This window comes from Anas platyrhynchos, chromosome 3 (assembly GCF_047663525.1).
Source record: "Anas platyrhynchos isolate ZD024472 breed Pekin duck chromosome 3, IASCAAS_PekinDuck_T2T, whole genome shotgun sequence".
In the NCBI taxonomy this organism is placed as follows: Eukaryota; Metazoa; Chordata; class Aves; order Anseriformes; family Anatidae; genus Anas; species Anas platyrhynchos.
Window position 1 is genome coordinate 52,261,173 of NC_092589.1, and position 13,159 is coordinate 52,274,331.

The 13,159-nt window shown below is 34.4% G+C and overlaps 1 protein-coding gene across 7 annotated transcripts in view; it reads left to right on the top strand.

Annotated features, from left to right (window-relative positions):
* STXBP5 (syntaxin binding protein 5) overlaps positions 1-13,159 on the top strand; it is a 111,166-nt gene that overhangs the window by 44,758 nt on the left and 53,249 nt on the right. For all 7 annotated transcript variants that reach the window (XM_027454325.3, XM_027454327.3, XM_027454328.3 and 4 more), the window contains exons 7-8: positions 2,053-2,136; positions 11,990-12,113. In XM_027454325.3, coding sequence (XP_027310126.1) covers positions 2,053-2,136; positions 11,990-12,113 — 208 coding nt within the window. The remainder of the gene's footprint in view (positions 1-2,052; positions 2,137-11,989; positions 12,114-13,159) is intronic.

Consider the following 13,159-nt stretch of genomic DNA (forward strand, 5'->3'; position numbering starts at 1 on the left):
AGAGAAAAGAACTTTCAAGGAGAAAGAAAATAACGTTGCTTTCTACTCTTCTACTTATACAGGAAAAATACTATTGTTTGTGTTTTCTGTTTGATGTGTTAGTGGTGGATAAAACTGAAAAGATTGGGCAATGATAGTATTGTCTCAGCAGTGATTTGAATATTTTAACAGCATGCTAGTTGTGAGCTTGTAACATAGATGTCTGAGGATTCAGTCCAAAAAGAATTTAACAAGTAGAGCTTTTCCATTCACTTGAAATTCACTGAGGTAAGCATGTAACTATTGGATTTTTCTGTAGGATTTGGTCTGTATTGCACTCCGGAATCATGAACACTAGATTATGAATGTAATTAAACTATGGTAACTTGAGAAAGACAAGCCATCTATTTAGTATGGTGTATTTTACCCATACTTCGTATTTAATTATTGTGAATTAAAGTGAAAGGTGTATTGTTTTTATCAGTTTGAGTGTTCTTTAGTCTTGTAGAACGACCTTACGGTCCTGTTCTTTCGAATTAAAAAAAAAAAAAAAAATAAAATACATCCATAAAAGTAAGCAAAACAAAACAAAGACCTGTGCAGTTGAAAGAATCTGCTGTGTACTTGCTTCTTAAAACTTTCAGGCTCTTAGAAAAATCGTAATGAATAGAAGGCTAAATTCAAAGTTTAAAATAGAAAAAATATAAAATGGCTTATGGTAAGCAGGGTAGTGTAAAATAATAGTATACATGACACTGTAGTGAGGAAAAATATCTAACATTCACTTTTGCTGGATCAAACATGCTTAGTATTTAAGTCGTTTTTGTGCTATGTAGCAATGAAGTAGAATACATTGTCTGTATGCTGGCTGGAGATCCTCTTTTACATATTGGATAGAACTGAAGACCCTGAAAAACTCAAAATCTTGAAAAGACTGTTCAGGCAAAACCTCTAGGTACAACAATAGACTCATGTAGATCTTCTTCCCTGACTGCAGTGGCATGTATGGAAAGGCAGTGTTTTGTAATCTCTAGTATGAAGATCAGTCCTTGGGGTGCTTCAGCTTACATGAAATAGGTTGTTACAGCAGTGAATAAATATCTGTAGCCAAGTACTCCTTTTCTGTATGTCCTTGCTGGTACAAAAAAAAAAAGTGGAATTGAAGGCCTGCTGCATAATGCTTAGAATCACTTTAGCAGTGTTGCTGAAATGAAGGCTTTTGGAGTAGATCCAACTACCGTAAAAGTAGATACAACTACTATAAAATAAGCTAATAAGAAGAACCTTCTTTGATTATATAATAAGTGCAAAGGCTGTTACTACTGTTTTGTGTTGGCCTTATTTTGTTTTCATTAAGTGTCACTTAAGATAGGAAAACAAAACAGATACTCAACAATGTGATAATGCAATTATTATGAGCAATTTGGATCTTCATTCCCTGCAGAAATAGTTTTAGTTTGCCTCTTGAAAAATATGATTTCAAAAAGCATTATATTTAATTTCTCTCTACCTTTCCTTTGAGCCAATTTTCTTTGTGTTCATTAAGCCAGTTAACTCAATTTTGATTGACATCGGGGAAAGTTTATATTAATTTTTTCTTAGAGACAATGAAACAATACCCAGAACTTCAGAAATTAGTGTATTTTTTTTCTAACGAAGCTAAGCAGAACAAATTCTTGTGAGGAAAACATATGTTAGTAAACAAAAAGTGCTTCCCCCAACCATAATTTTAACTCAGGAAGAAATACATTTAGGAAAGTGTTTAATGTTGGGCTTTCTGGAACTCAAAGGGATTTCCCAAGACTCTTCAGAAGATTAAAACAATTTTTTTCTAACTTTGAATTAATTTCATCATGTAATATTATTGTATTAGCTGGAAGAGAATAAAAAACAGTATAAAGTAAGTCTTCAATTTTGAGGTCTTCACAGCTTGTCGCTAACTTCTGGCTTCTCAATCACTTGCGATTGCTTCATCTAGTATTAGGCTGCAGTTCTTTGGGACGAGAACTGCAGGCCATGTAAATTGTGTTATATTTGCTTATAAAGACTTAATATTTATGCTTATTATTGCAGCTCCTGATTGGCTTTGAGTCTGGAACAGTGGTATTGTGGGATCTGAAGTCAAAGAAGGCAGATTACAGATACTCACACGATGAGGTAATAACAATTTTTCATCTGCATTGTATATTATGAGGACATCATTCACAGCTCTAGAGAGACCATTTTGATTATTTTATTCAGTTCTTCTCCTGCTCTTGTCACTAGTGGATGAATAAATAGGTCTCTCTGAAATTGCAAGTACTTGAAGCTTTCTGTAAAAGAAACAGTGTTTGAATAATAGAAACTTCAGACTGAAGAAATGTTTGAGTTCAAGTTTTTTGCAATGACTGGTGTCGTGGATTAGGTTTCTTCCCCAGTTTCTGTGGTTAAGGTTTCAGCTCTGTTTTTCTGTTGAGTAGTGTGACTTTGATCCATGTTAAGAGCTTGAGTCTTTAGTTGAAATAAGATAGCTTAGCAATTTTTGTAGTTTGGAAAATCTCACATTCTGAAAAATGTGAGAAAAGAAACCAATGAATAGTCTCAGTAAGATGGTTCTGTAAGTGTACCTTTTCACTGTAGGGTAAGATCAATGTTAAAACCAGGAGAGTTTGTTGTTTTTTTAAAAAGGTTGGGGGGAGCATTTAATGGCATTTATTTCTTACAACCTGATTTTTTTAAGAGAATTCAGGCTGCTGGAAAGACAAATTAAAAATCAATCGTTCAACACATTATGCAAGTATATGCATTTTATTTAAAATAACATAAAGCTAGTCTTGGTTACATTTAAAAGATCCTAAAATGTCTTTATAATAGATCAGTACTAGCTACTCTAGACATGCTTTGTGTATCACAAAAGGAGTATGTTCCTTAGCTCTGTGCTTAAGTTTTCACGAGACAGGTTTTTCTGTGTTTTTTTCTTTTTTTTTTTTTGTGGTTGTTCTGGCTTAGTACTTATACTTGCATGTGTCAGCTCTGCCTATGGAGCGTTTCTCTGAAGGGTGAATCTCTGAAGCAGCCTAAGCCTTAGATCATCAGAACTGGATGAGATTTCTTTGAAGCTGGTACAGTTGTTTTTGAACACAAAGTATGTTATATGAAGAACAATTTCTTACCTTCCAATTGCATTACATGCACCTCACTTATTCTCTCTATGTACTGCTTCATTTTATAAACTACTTCATATCTCCATCTCTTTCTAGTCTTACTTTTGTTCATCTTCAATCTCTTTCTATACTTCTTATGGTTCTTGCTCATCCCAGATTTTATTTTTTAAAGTTTTATTGTGTCTTTTTAAAAAGAAAAACACAACAAAATAGCTTATTCAAGATGTAAGCACATAACATTTGTACTGAGGAATCACTTTATGTTTGGTTTCATTTTCTTTCTTTCGATCTTAAATACTGGATTAGCCTTTGCAAGGATCAAACAATACTCCCTTGGAACAACCTGCTATAAAAGTATTGTATCACTTTTTAGTGTCAATTGTCAGCTCAGTGCCCCTTGTTTTAATGTATAATTGTGGTTTAACCCAATAGGCCACTAAGCACCACACAGCCATTCACTCACTCCCCTGCAGTGGGGGGTAGAAGATACAAGAGAGAATCAGAAAAAGGTAAAAACTTATGGGCTGTCTAATAGGATGGAAAAAGAAGGGAAAATAATAATAATAAAGAATTTACAAAACAAGTGGTGCACAATGCAATTGCTGATCACACACCAACCAATGTCCAGCCTGTCTCTGAGACCGAGCAGGGACAGCCCCCCAGCCAGACTTTCCAGTTTTATTGTTCAGCATGTGGGAACATGGTGTGGAATATCCCTTTGGGAAGTCTGGATCAGGTGTCCTGGTTCTGTCCCCTCCCAGTTTCCTGTACACCCCCAGCTTCCTCACTGGCAGAGCAGCATGAGAAGCAGAAAAATTCCTGTCTCTGTGTAAGCACTGCTCTGCAACAAGTAAAAGCAACAACTAAACCATTGGTGTGTTATTGGCATAATTTTTCTCCTAAATCCAAAACCTGTGGACCAGCCACAACATTCTATACCAGAGACTAATAAAGAAAATTAACCTTATCTTAGCTGAAACCAGGAGAATACTAAACTCTTTTTTTTTGTCTGCATCACTTCACAGTTGCATGTGCTGGCTGATTTTAGAAAAGGAAAAAAAAAAATCTTTCAGCAGTTCTTCACTGGAAGGACTCATTTCTACCTTGAATAAGCCTTAGTATTGTCAGTGGACCTTATCAGTTCAATATTCTTGTTCTGATTTTCCAGGCTATTTATGAATAAACCAAGCAGCACAGATCCCTGAGGTTCTCTGCCAATTACCTTCATCTGTTAACTGATCAATTACTGCCAGTCTGTCTTTGCTTCAGCTTGCTTTACTTCCTGATACCTTGACCAGTTACTCATCTGTTCAAGGATATCTAATCTGTTTGTTCGGTTTCCTTTGAGAAACGTTGTTGAAGACTTTGAGGAAAAAAATCTATGTAGATGGCTTAATTGGTGTTTCAATTAGCCACATGCTTATTTACATTTTCAGAGGTTTGTTGGATGTGATTTCCTGTTACAAAAAGCATGCTGACTGCTCATACCTGGTATATTAAACTAATTCTTACGTTGGTTAGTTCTTTATTAAAGTTTTGATAATGGTTATAGAAACTTACCCAGAATAGTCACTATGCTGTTTATTTTGTTTTTCTTTGGATTTTGTGGCCCACTTGTTTCAAGGTTGACCTCATGCTTGTCATGTATGAGTTTTCCTGAACCAACCTGATTTTGGGAGTTCACAAACAGCAGTGCATAGTTAAGTCATTTCATCTTTGATTTTCTTTAGGATGTGTAGGTGTATGCATCTAGCTATTCCTTTTTTTTTTTTTTTTTAACTGCAGAAGAGGTAATGAAATACCTGAGGTAAGATGCTTTGCTAAAGAAAGTATTTATGGCTGTGATAAACTGGGGATGGATAAGGAGAAGACCTAAAAAAAAAAATAAAAATAAAAAAAATAGAGAGAGAGTGAGCTTGAGAAGTTTTACTGTTCTCATTACTGAGCATCACCATATGATAAGATTCCTTAAAAAAAAAAAAAAATAAATCTATAGGCATGTGTTTTAAATCTAACTTTCTAAGGAGGAAAAATAGAACAATGGCCCTTTTTTGAATTTGGCTTTGATACAGTTAGCACAGTATCATATTTTTCTGGATTCTGTATTGAGTGGCATAAAATTAAAAATGATTAATCTTGTTACACATGTAAAAGGTATATTTCTTGAAAGGTGTCATTGCAGAGAGTACTGTAATTGTCTCTGGCCATATGGCCATGAGAGATGATGTATCAGATGCAGCAAAGGTAAAGCTGCAGAAAGTGAACGATGACTAGATCTATTTGTTCGTATGTGTATGATCTGTTTTTTAGCATGGGCTAGGTGAGGTGTGTCTTCTCCTGTATCCTTCATTTTGTTCTTCAGTGCCTCAGTTCTGTGTTCAGCTGCAAAAATTGAGAATCTCCCTGAATTTGTCAGTGAAAAAAAAATGTTAAGCTCCATAATGTTAACTTCCTAATTATGTTTTGATCCATGCTGACTAACTAGTGGCCTATATGAATATACTGTTCCTGCTGTTTGTCAGCTAGCCCGGTTTCAGCTAAGGGAAAGTAAGTGTTGCTGATTAAAAAATAAATAAATCTAGTTTGTGTGAGCATGGACACTAGTAGAGCCTGGTGCTGCAGCACAAGGCATTGCCTCTGGTATTGCCTCTGGAGCCTAGAGCTGAATCTCTAGCTCTGCAGACTCTTTACAAGAGGAATGTGTGTGCTTCACAATGCTGCTACATTTTGAGTTGGATGGCTGTTAATGGGTGACTAGGCTTCAGTAGGTGTCACAGACAGGATGGCCAGAGACACTTATTACCACAAAAATTGTTTGTAAACCTTGCCGTTGGATAAGTTTCTTCTGCCTTCATTGCTTTTTACCAGTGTCATTTGATGTAACTGACTCAAAACTTCCCAAGTGTCCAGGGGTCCAAATGTTATCCTTTTACTGTCTTCCTCTACTCATGAGCAAGGAGTAACCTTCCTATATAATCATAGGTTTATAGCAAGATAGCTGTGCAGCTTCCTTGGAGAAGGCTGAATCCTATTACAACTTATTAAATTTCTGCTGGGTTTCATTCAGAACTTCATGATCACCAAGGAGGCTCTCTTGAAGCAAATTCCAATGTTGTTGTGTTGGAAAATTGATCTGTTATCTGAAAGCTGAGTTAGTGGAACACTGTCCCTGTTTTCCTCTTGTCTGAACTTGTCTGCCCACCCAGCACCATACTCAAGTAAATTGCAGCACAAAATCAGGAGCTCTCATCCCAAGGACAGGCAAGAATGCTTAAAGGATGGGCAACATCACCACGACAGCATAAAACCATTTTAACCATATTGCTGCTGAACCATGGTTGGGGGAGGCAGCTGTAGCTAATGATCAGTATTAGTACTCTTTACTGGAGTGATCTTCCCTCTACAACATGCTAGTTTATGATAGGGATTCTAGTTAGAATTTGTTCTTAATTTTTCTGTATCACAAAAGAGATCCTGAACTTGTAGTAGTATATACTTTTTTTATTACAACAGCAATATGTTGCATGTTTACACTTATGAATTCTTCTAAATTCTTGTTATTCACAGAATTTGGAGAACAAACTTTTGTTTGTCTTGGACAGGCTTAGTGAAAAAATAGGAGTAAAATCTTTTTTTTTCTTTGCATAATTTTTAAGCTTTTTATGTTCAAATATTGGTGATACTTTTTTTAAAGTTATGCTTTTCTCCCATGGAATACGGTTTATACTACAGATGCTTCCCTTTCTTTATTTGCAGCCATGAAATAAGTAAAACGATACTTAATATTAGTCTGTAATATTAGTTGGTTAAATAAAGTTAGTTTTTTAAATAAACTAGACTTTTAAAAATGCATTTCAATCTTAGTATTCAATCAAGTCCATTCTTCAAGTAGTATTTTTTTTCTTCTGATGTAAAGTCAGCTTTGATAGCATTAACTCAAAGAATGTATTACAGTTTGCTATTTTTAGGCTCAATCTTCTTGTACATGGCTGAGGGTAAGGGATTATTTTACAGCATTAAAAGCATGTCAAAGTATCCTGGGGGAGTTTAAATAAATTAATTTAAAACAAACAAAAATCCACAACCCTGAAATATGACTTGCCAGAAACCGAAGCACGATCAGGCAGTCATTATGCCTTGTACATTCCATTGCATCAAAATGAACTTCGTGAGTTACATATTCACTTAAGTTTCAGTAACTACATTTTTTAATTTTTTTTTTTTTCTCCATAGCCTAAGAAAAGGGAAAAAAATGCCACAGAAGAGAGTTAACACAGGAATGTTGACGTTACTATGCACGTTTTGGGTACTTTGGTGAATCAGTAGAAAAAGAATGCATGTTATCACCTGTTCAAGTTGACCAAAAAACATTGTATGTGTCCATGCAGGAGATGGAGGGCTATCATAATAAGGAGGAAATCTAATAAATAAAATCATGGTCAAAAACAAATTGTGAATGTAATTCTCCCCAGTTTTGGTTCATTCTTCTGGGAAATTATGCAGAGGTGTTTAGCCAGTGAAGATTTCTAATACTCGAAAAGTATACAGGCATGTGCATATTAAAATAATAAAAATTAAAAAGGTAGATGATTTAAATTTGTTCTGAGTCATAGCAATTGTATTTGCAGTAGTATAAGCTTGATATTACAAATATGATATAAAACAAGTCTTTATCAATAGAGAAAATTGCAAAAGGTTAATAATACTGTATTCATATCAAAGTACCAGTTTCTGCATGTATCTTGTCTTGTGGGAAGATAAGATGAAGAGCAGTTTCAAACTGTTCTAAAATAGTATGCATGTAATCAGCTCTAGGGCTAAAATAGGTCTATATGAATTGAAAAGATTATTTTTGAAAAGATTTTCTGAACTGAAACAGTTAAATGCCCTCAGTAGGTGAAAAAAATAAGATCAAAACGTATGAAAATATGAGTCTATTGATTAATTTAGTTCTGAGATTCTAAGTAAAAGTTGTCTTTAGAATTTCTAATTTTTTGTACCTCTCTAAAGAGACAAGAAATAATAGTGATTCTAGGGATATTGACAGAAAAAAAATAGCAGAAAAAAATGGAGTTTCATAAAACATTAAAATGCATCAGTCTCATTATCAGTGATTTAATTAAGTCTTCTATAGAAAAATAGATGCTTTTAATTGTTTTTCTCAGACTCTTTCACTTTACAGTCCTACCATTTCTCTCAGGTAACTGTTGCAGACATTGCAAAAATGTTTCCTTCTGAATATGAAGTATATTAGCTTCATAGCAGGCAGTACAGCAGTCATTTTTTCACATGGGATCATGCATCCGGAACAGCTGGTGCAAGTAAGGCTTCCTATGTGCACAGTCTATCTCCATGTAGTACATTAGGATGGTCAGTTTCTACATTTCTGGATTTTACTCTTTGCTTTGACAGCAAAGTCAAGCATGATGGTTTTGTTGTTCAAAAATGTATGGATTTATTTCCTCTGAGGCAGTTACTTATCTTCTAGAAGGTTATGAAACACGCTTCCACTTAACCCAGAATAGCTGCCTTAACTTACAATCAAAGTGAAAGAGGTGATTTCTTAATTTAATAAGACACCTTTAGCTATAATAATTCACTTCATCTAAATAAATCTTTCTATTTACTTTATTAATAGAGCATTCTATCTTTAATCTCATGTACAGTTTTTGTGTATTTGGTGCTTGTTTGTGAATGGAAGGGTTCAGGATATTCGTCCGAGGTCAGAACTTGGGCTGCTCTCCAGGTTTCAGCTGGGATAGAGCTAATTTTTCTAGTAGCTGGTATGGTGCTGCGTTTTGGATTTAGGACGAGAATAATGCTGATAACACACTGATGTTGTTTCAAAGCAGTGTTTACACTAAGTTAAGGACTTCTCTGCTTCCTGTGTTACCCTGCCACTGAGGAGGCTGCATGTTCAGGCAACTCTTCTTGAGGATATAGACAGCTTCTGCCTTAAATATAGCAACAGTCCTCTGCAGTACTAGTGCATGATCTCATGAGAGATTACTGTCTGATCGGGATCCAAGTGACCAGTGAGATATTATACAAAAATATGAGATGCAGCTGAATCAGCATCAGATGATTTAGTCATATTGCTCTGGTACCAAAAGGATACCAGATGATGTTTAATAATCAAAGATAAGAATTATGATTAGAATTTAAGTAGTTTTATTCTGGATTGGTAAGTCTTGTATGAAAACATCAGTGGAAAAATGTGTTACTCTTAAGGGCTTTTTCTTGTCTTAAGAAGCTATGTATATCTTTGCGGCCTCAGTGTGTTCTGCCTGATTTTTCTGTCTTGGATGTTATACTTTCTTTCTAATTCTAGTACTAATAGTAACCATGGAAAAAGTTTTTTTTGGTGATTGAAGGTGTTGATACAAACTAGCTAGTGCCACCTAAAGTTACTGTAGTTTTTTCATTATAACTGGTTTGCCCTAGGCAGCCCATTGAATACCTTGAGAGTTCAACTACTTACAAGTCTTTTGATTTTTAGAATTAAAAAAAAGTTGAGTTGTGTAATAGCAAAGGATAGTGCTCAGTACCAAAATTTTTCATACTCTGCCCAGAGAATTTAGTTGAATTATTTGAAAAATACATAAAATATGTTATGTGTTAAATAATATTTAACTGTGTCATTAAATTTAACCAGATGGTCTATAAAATTAGTCAATAAAGTCGTAAAGCCACAGCATCATTGTTCTTTTGCAGTGTTCTTTCCATCTCATTGGGTTCCTTGCTGAAATTAAGTGATAGCAATTGTCTTTCTCCTTTGTGCTTGGTTTATCAGATCTCGATGTTCATAAGCATTAATGCACTTCAACAGTACTGGGTTGTTTTGTGTCCTCCCTCTTGACCTTTTTTCAATAAAAAGAAAGTGTCTGTCTATCACTCAATTATCCTTCTTTCTGTACAGCTTGCTTTCTTATGGGATCTTAAGGCCTATTCTGCATAGACATATAAATGGCTTAATTTACACTGAGTTGGCTGATTACATACGGGAGAGTATTTGAAACATTTATTACATTGCATCACTAATAGTGTAGATAGCTTTCAAATAAAGCTTCTTCAAATACAGCCTTTGCTTTAGCTAGTCTACACTTTCAAACTCGCTGATCCCTAACTTTGGTACTATGTTGGTAAATAACATAATCTAGAAAAAAAATTATATGCAAAACTGCTTTTATAATTCCTGCTTTTATTTGATAATTAAATATTACCTCACAGACAGATTAAGCAAGACTGTTTTAGTCTCTAGGTTAACTTCATATGAGTTGTCTAGGTTTCCAAGCTGCAAATGTGTAGATGAGATGTTGGTACACTAAATCTGTTTTCTAACAAAATCCATAGTGATTCCACATGAAAGAGGGAGCAAGATTACCTTAAAGTTTAGCATTTCTTTGTCAAATTTAATTAGTGGTTTGCAGATATCCACATCTGCTATATTCAGTTGAAACTGTTTGTACTGAAGACTCCACGCTCATGTAATGCAGTCATTTTCCTGTCTGTCACATTGTCTCTGGATTCTCCCTTCGTGTTGCTGGAAGCTGTCTTGTTCTCTTGCATAACTTTATTAAATGTGATGATCAGATCTGTGTATAATCACTTTAGATGAAGCTGTCTTACATCTGTTTTCTGTGATTTGCTCTTTGCTAAGTATTTATTATCTAAGCGTCCACTGTTGGGTAGGGTTCCTTGCAGAGGCAATCCATAGGTACATAAGAAATGGAGTGAGTCTGAGCCCTGTTTACAGATAATCTCTACTGAGGGTATGCGTTCAGAAGATAGTATTGGACAGCCTATTAGCATTCACACATTCAGTTTCTGCTTTGTTTGCCTAGAGTAATGTCTCCACCATGATTATTAAGCAAATCTACTTTCTGAGCAGGACCAAAGCTCAATATTTATAGCAAGTAATACTTCCTTCTGCACCTTTTGGATAGTAGATAAATACTTGGGCTTTTCATTGTTTATTGATATTTTCATGATATAACTAACATTTTCTTGAATATCACCAAATGGTTTCGTAATGTCTTCGTGTACTAAGAGACTGGAAGCAGAAATAGCAACAATCATCTATTCCTACTAGTTAATCTGTTTGCTTTATCTGAACTCATTGCTTTATTGTTCACTATTTTCTCACCTAAAGGCAGCAACTAGATTTCATTTTTTTTCTGCAGTAGGTTTTTATGTGGCTTGGCTGATTGCTCACTTCCTAATTTTATGAACATTAAGACATTTATTTATTTGTGAAAAGATTTACTAGTAGTTTCCTACTCAACACTGCTATTGCAACATCAGAATGCTAATATTTTGTTTTCCTCATCTAAAACTGAAATGTTTAATTTCTTCAAAAAAATCTTATTGATCACTTCAATTCTCATTTCACTGGTGTTCTCAGCCCTTGTTTGCCTCTTGTGCATATCCACTTGGCATCTCAAAATGACATGTGAATTTTTGACTTAATGATCTTTTCAAGTAGATCTTCAGTATCAACAAGATAATTTATTTTGCCCAATAATAAGCTTTAGTTAGTGAAGCTCAAATAAGAGTTTGCAGTTATTTTCTGTGTACTACCAACTGTTGAAAATGTTTTAATGCAACATTCCAAGGAGGTTTTTTCTCCCCCTTAAACATGTCAGTACAATGAAGGCAATGTTTTTGATGAATAAATTATGTCTGAAAGAAGTACTTTAGAATTTAACATGGGTAATTTAGGACATAGTAAGAGCAACAAGATTTAGGTAGTGCTTTCTGTAATTTCCTTTTGTTGTCTAATGTCATCAAGGAAGGAGTAATGATAAAATTATACTAAGATATTAGTCTTGTACTGTTATATTTTGTTTGTTTGTTTTCTTGTATAGGCTATCCATTCTGTGGCTTGGCATCATGAAGGAAAACAATTTATTTGTAGTCATTCAGATGGTACCTTGACCATATGGAATGTAAAATCTCCTACCAGACCGTTCCAGACAATCACTCCACATGGTAAGATTGAAAATAGATGCCCACTGTGTGCTTTAAAATCCAGAGGAAACTTAATGGAAACTTTTAATGGAAATATGTTTTATAAAACTAAGTATTAAAAATCTATTATTTCAGTGCAAGTAGATTTTGTCATATCAAATTTTGATAGATTTAATGTTTAAAGAAGTCTGGTCTTTATGAAATAGGAGACCAACTCAGTGCAATGGTATCTAAATCTCTAAACTTTAGGCTGTTTTTTACACAATGACATTGATCTTAAAATTAACTAAGGCATGTTTTGCAGAGCTTGCTTTTTGCTTGACATTACAGTCCCATATGTTGTTTAAAATACATATAAGCAAGCATCTGTTTCATGTATAAATGTGTTTCATGTATAAATGTGATTACCATATAAATTCTTGGAAAGGTTTGTAAAAGAATAAGATTTGCATCTGGTAAGATGTTCCCACTTCTCAGATAATTCTGCATTAATTTAAGCCTAGAAAATTAACATGTTGTTCTGTGAAATATGCGGACGCATACTTCAAAAATATATATATCGGTATACAGAGTATTATCTGTACACAGCAATTTATTTACTTCAGACAAGTGTGAATGAAATGGTGAGGATAATCTGTGAGGTTAGTTGTAAGATGCTGTAGTTAAGCATTCTGGTTTACGTATCTGAGACTATAGCAAGTCCCTGCTTATTATAGTGGATGTTGGCCAGAGTGGAAAGAGGAAGGTATAAATTTCTCATGAAAAAAAAGGCAAGGCTAACTTCAGTTTTATGTTTTGTCATCTTCACCATTTTCATTTTGTTATTGGGCTGCAAACTAAATCTTCTGCAGAACTTTATAGGTTTATCAAATGTTATCAATGTACATAGGTGCATATTTACACCGTACTTCTAACTTCTATTGACTCCAGGAGAAATTGTGACTGTAGAAGCTTTAGTTGCTAATATTGCAAAGTAGAGGAAGAAGAGCCCTTCATATTCAAGCTCTTAAGGGTAATGCTTAGAATAAACTTTATTTTACTTGTAAGCTGAGAAATTTTAATTGCAA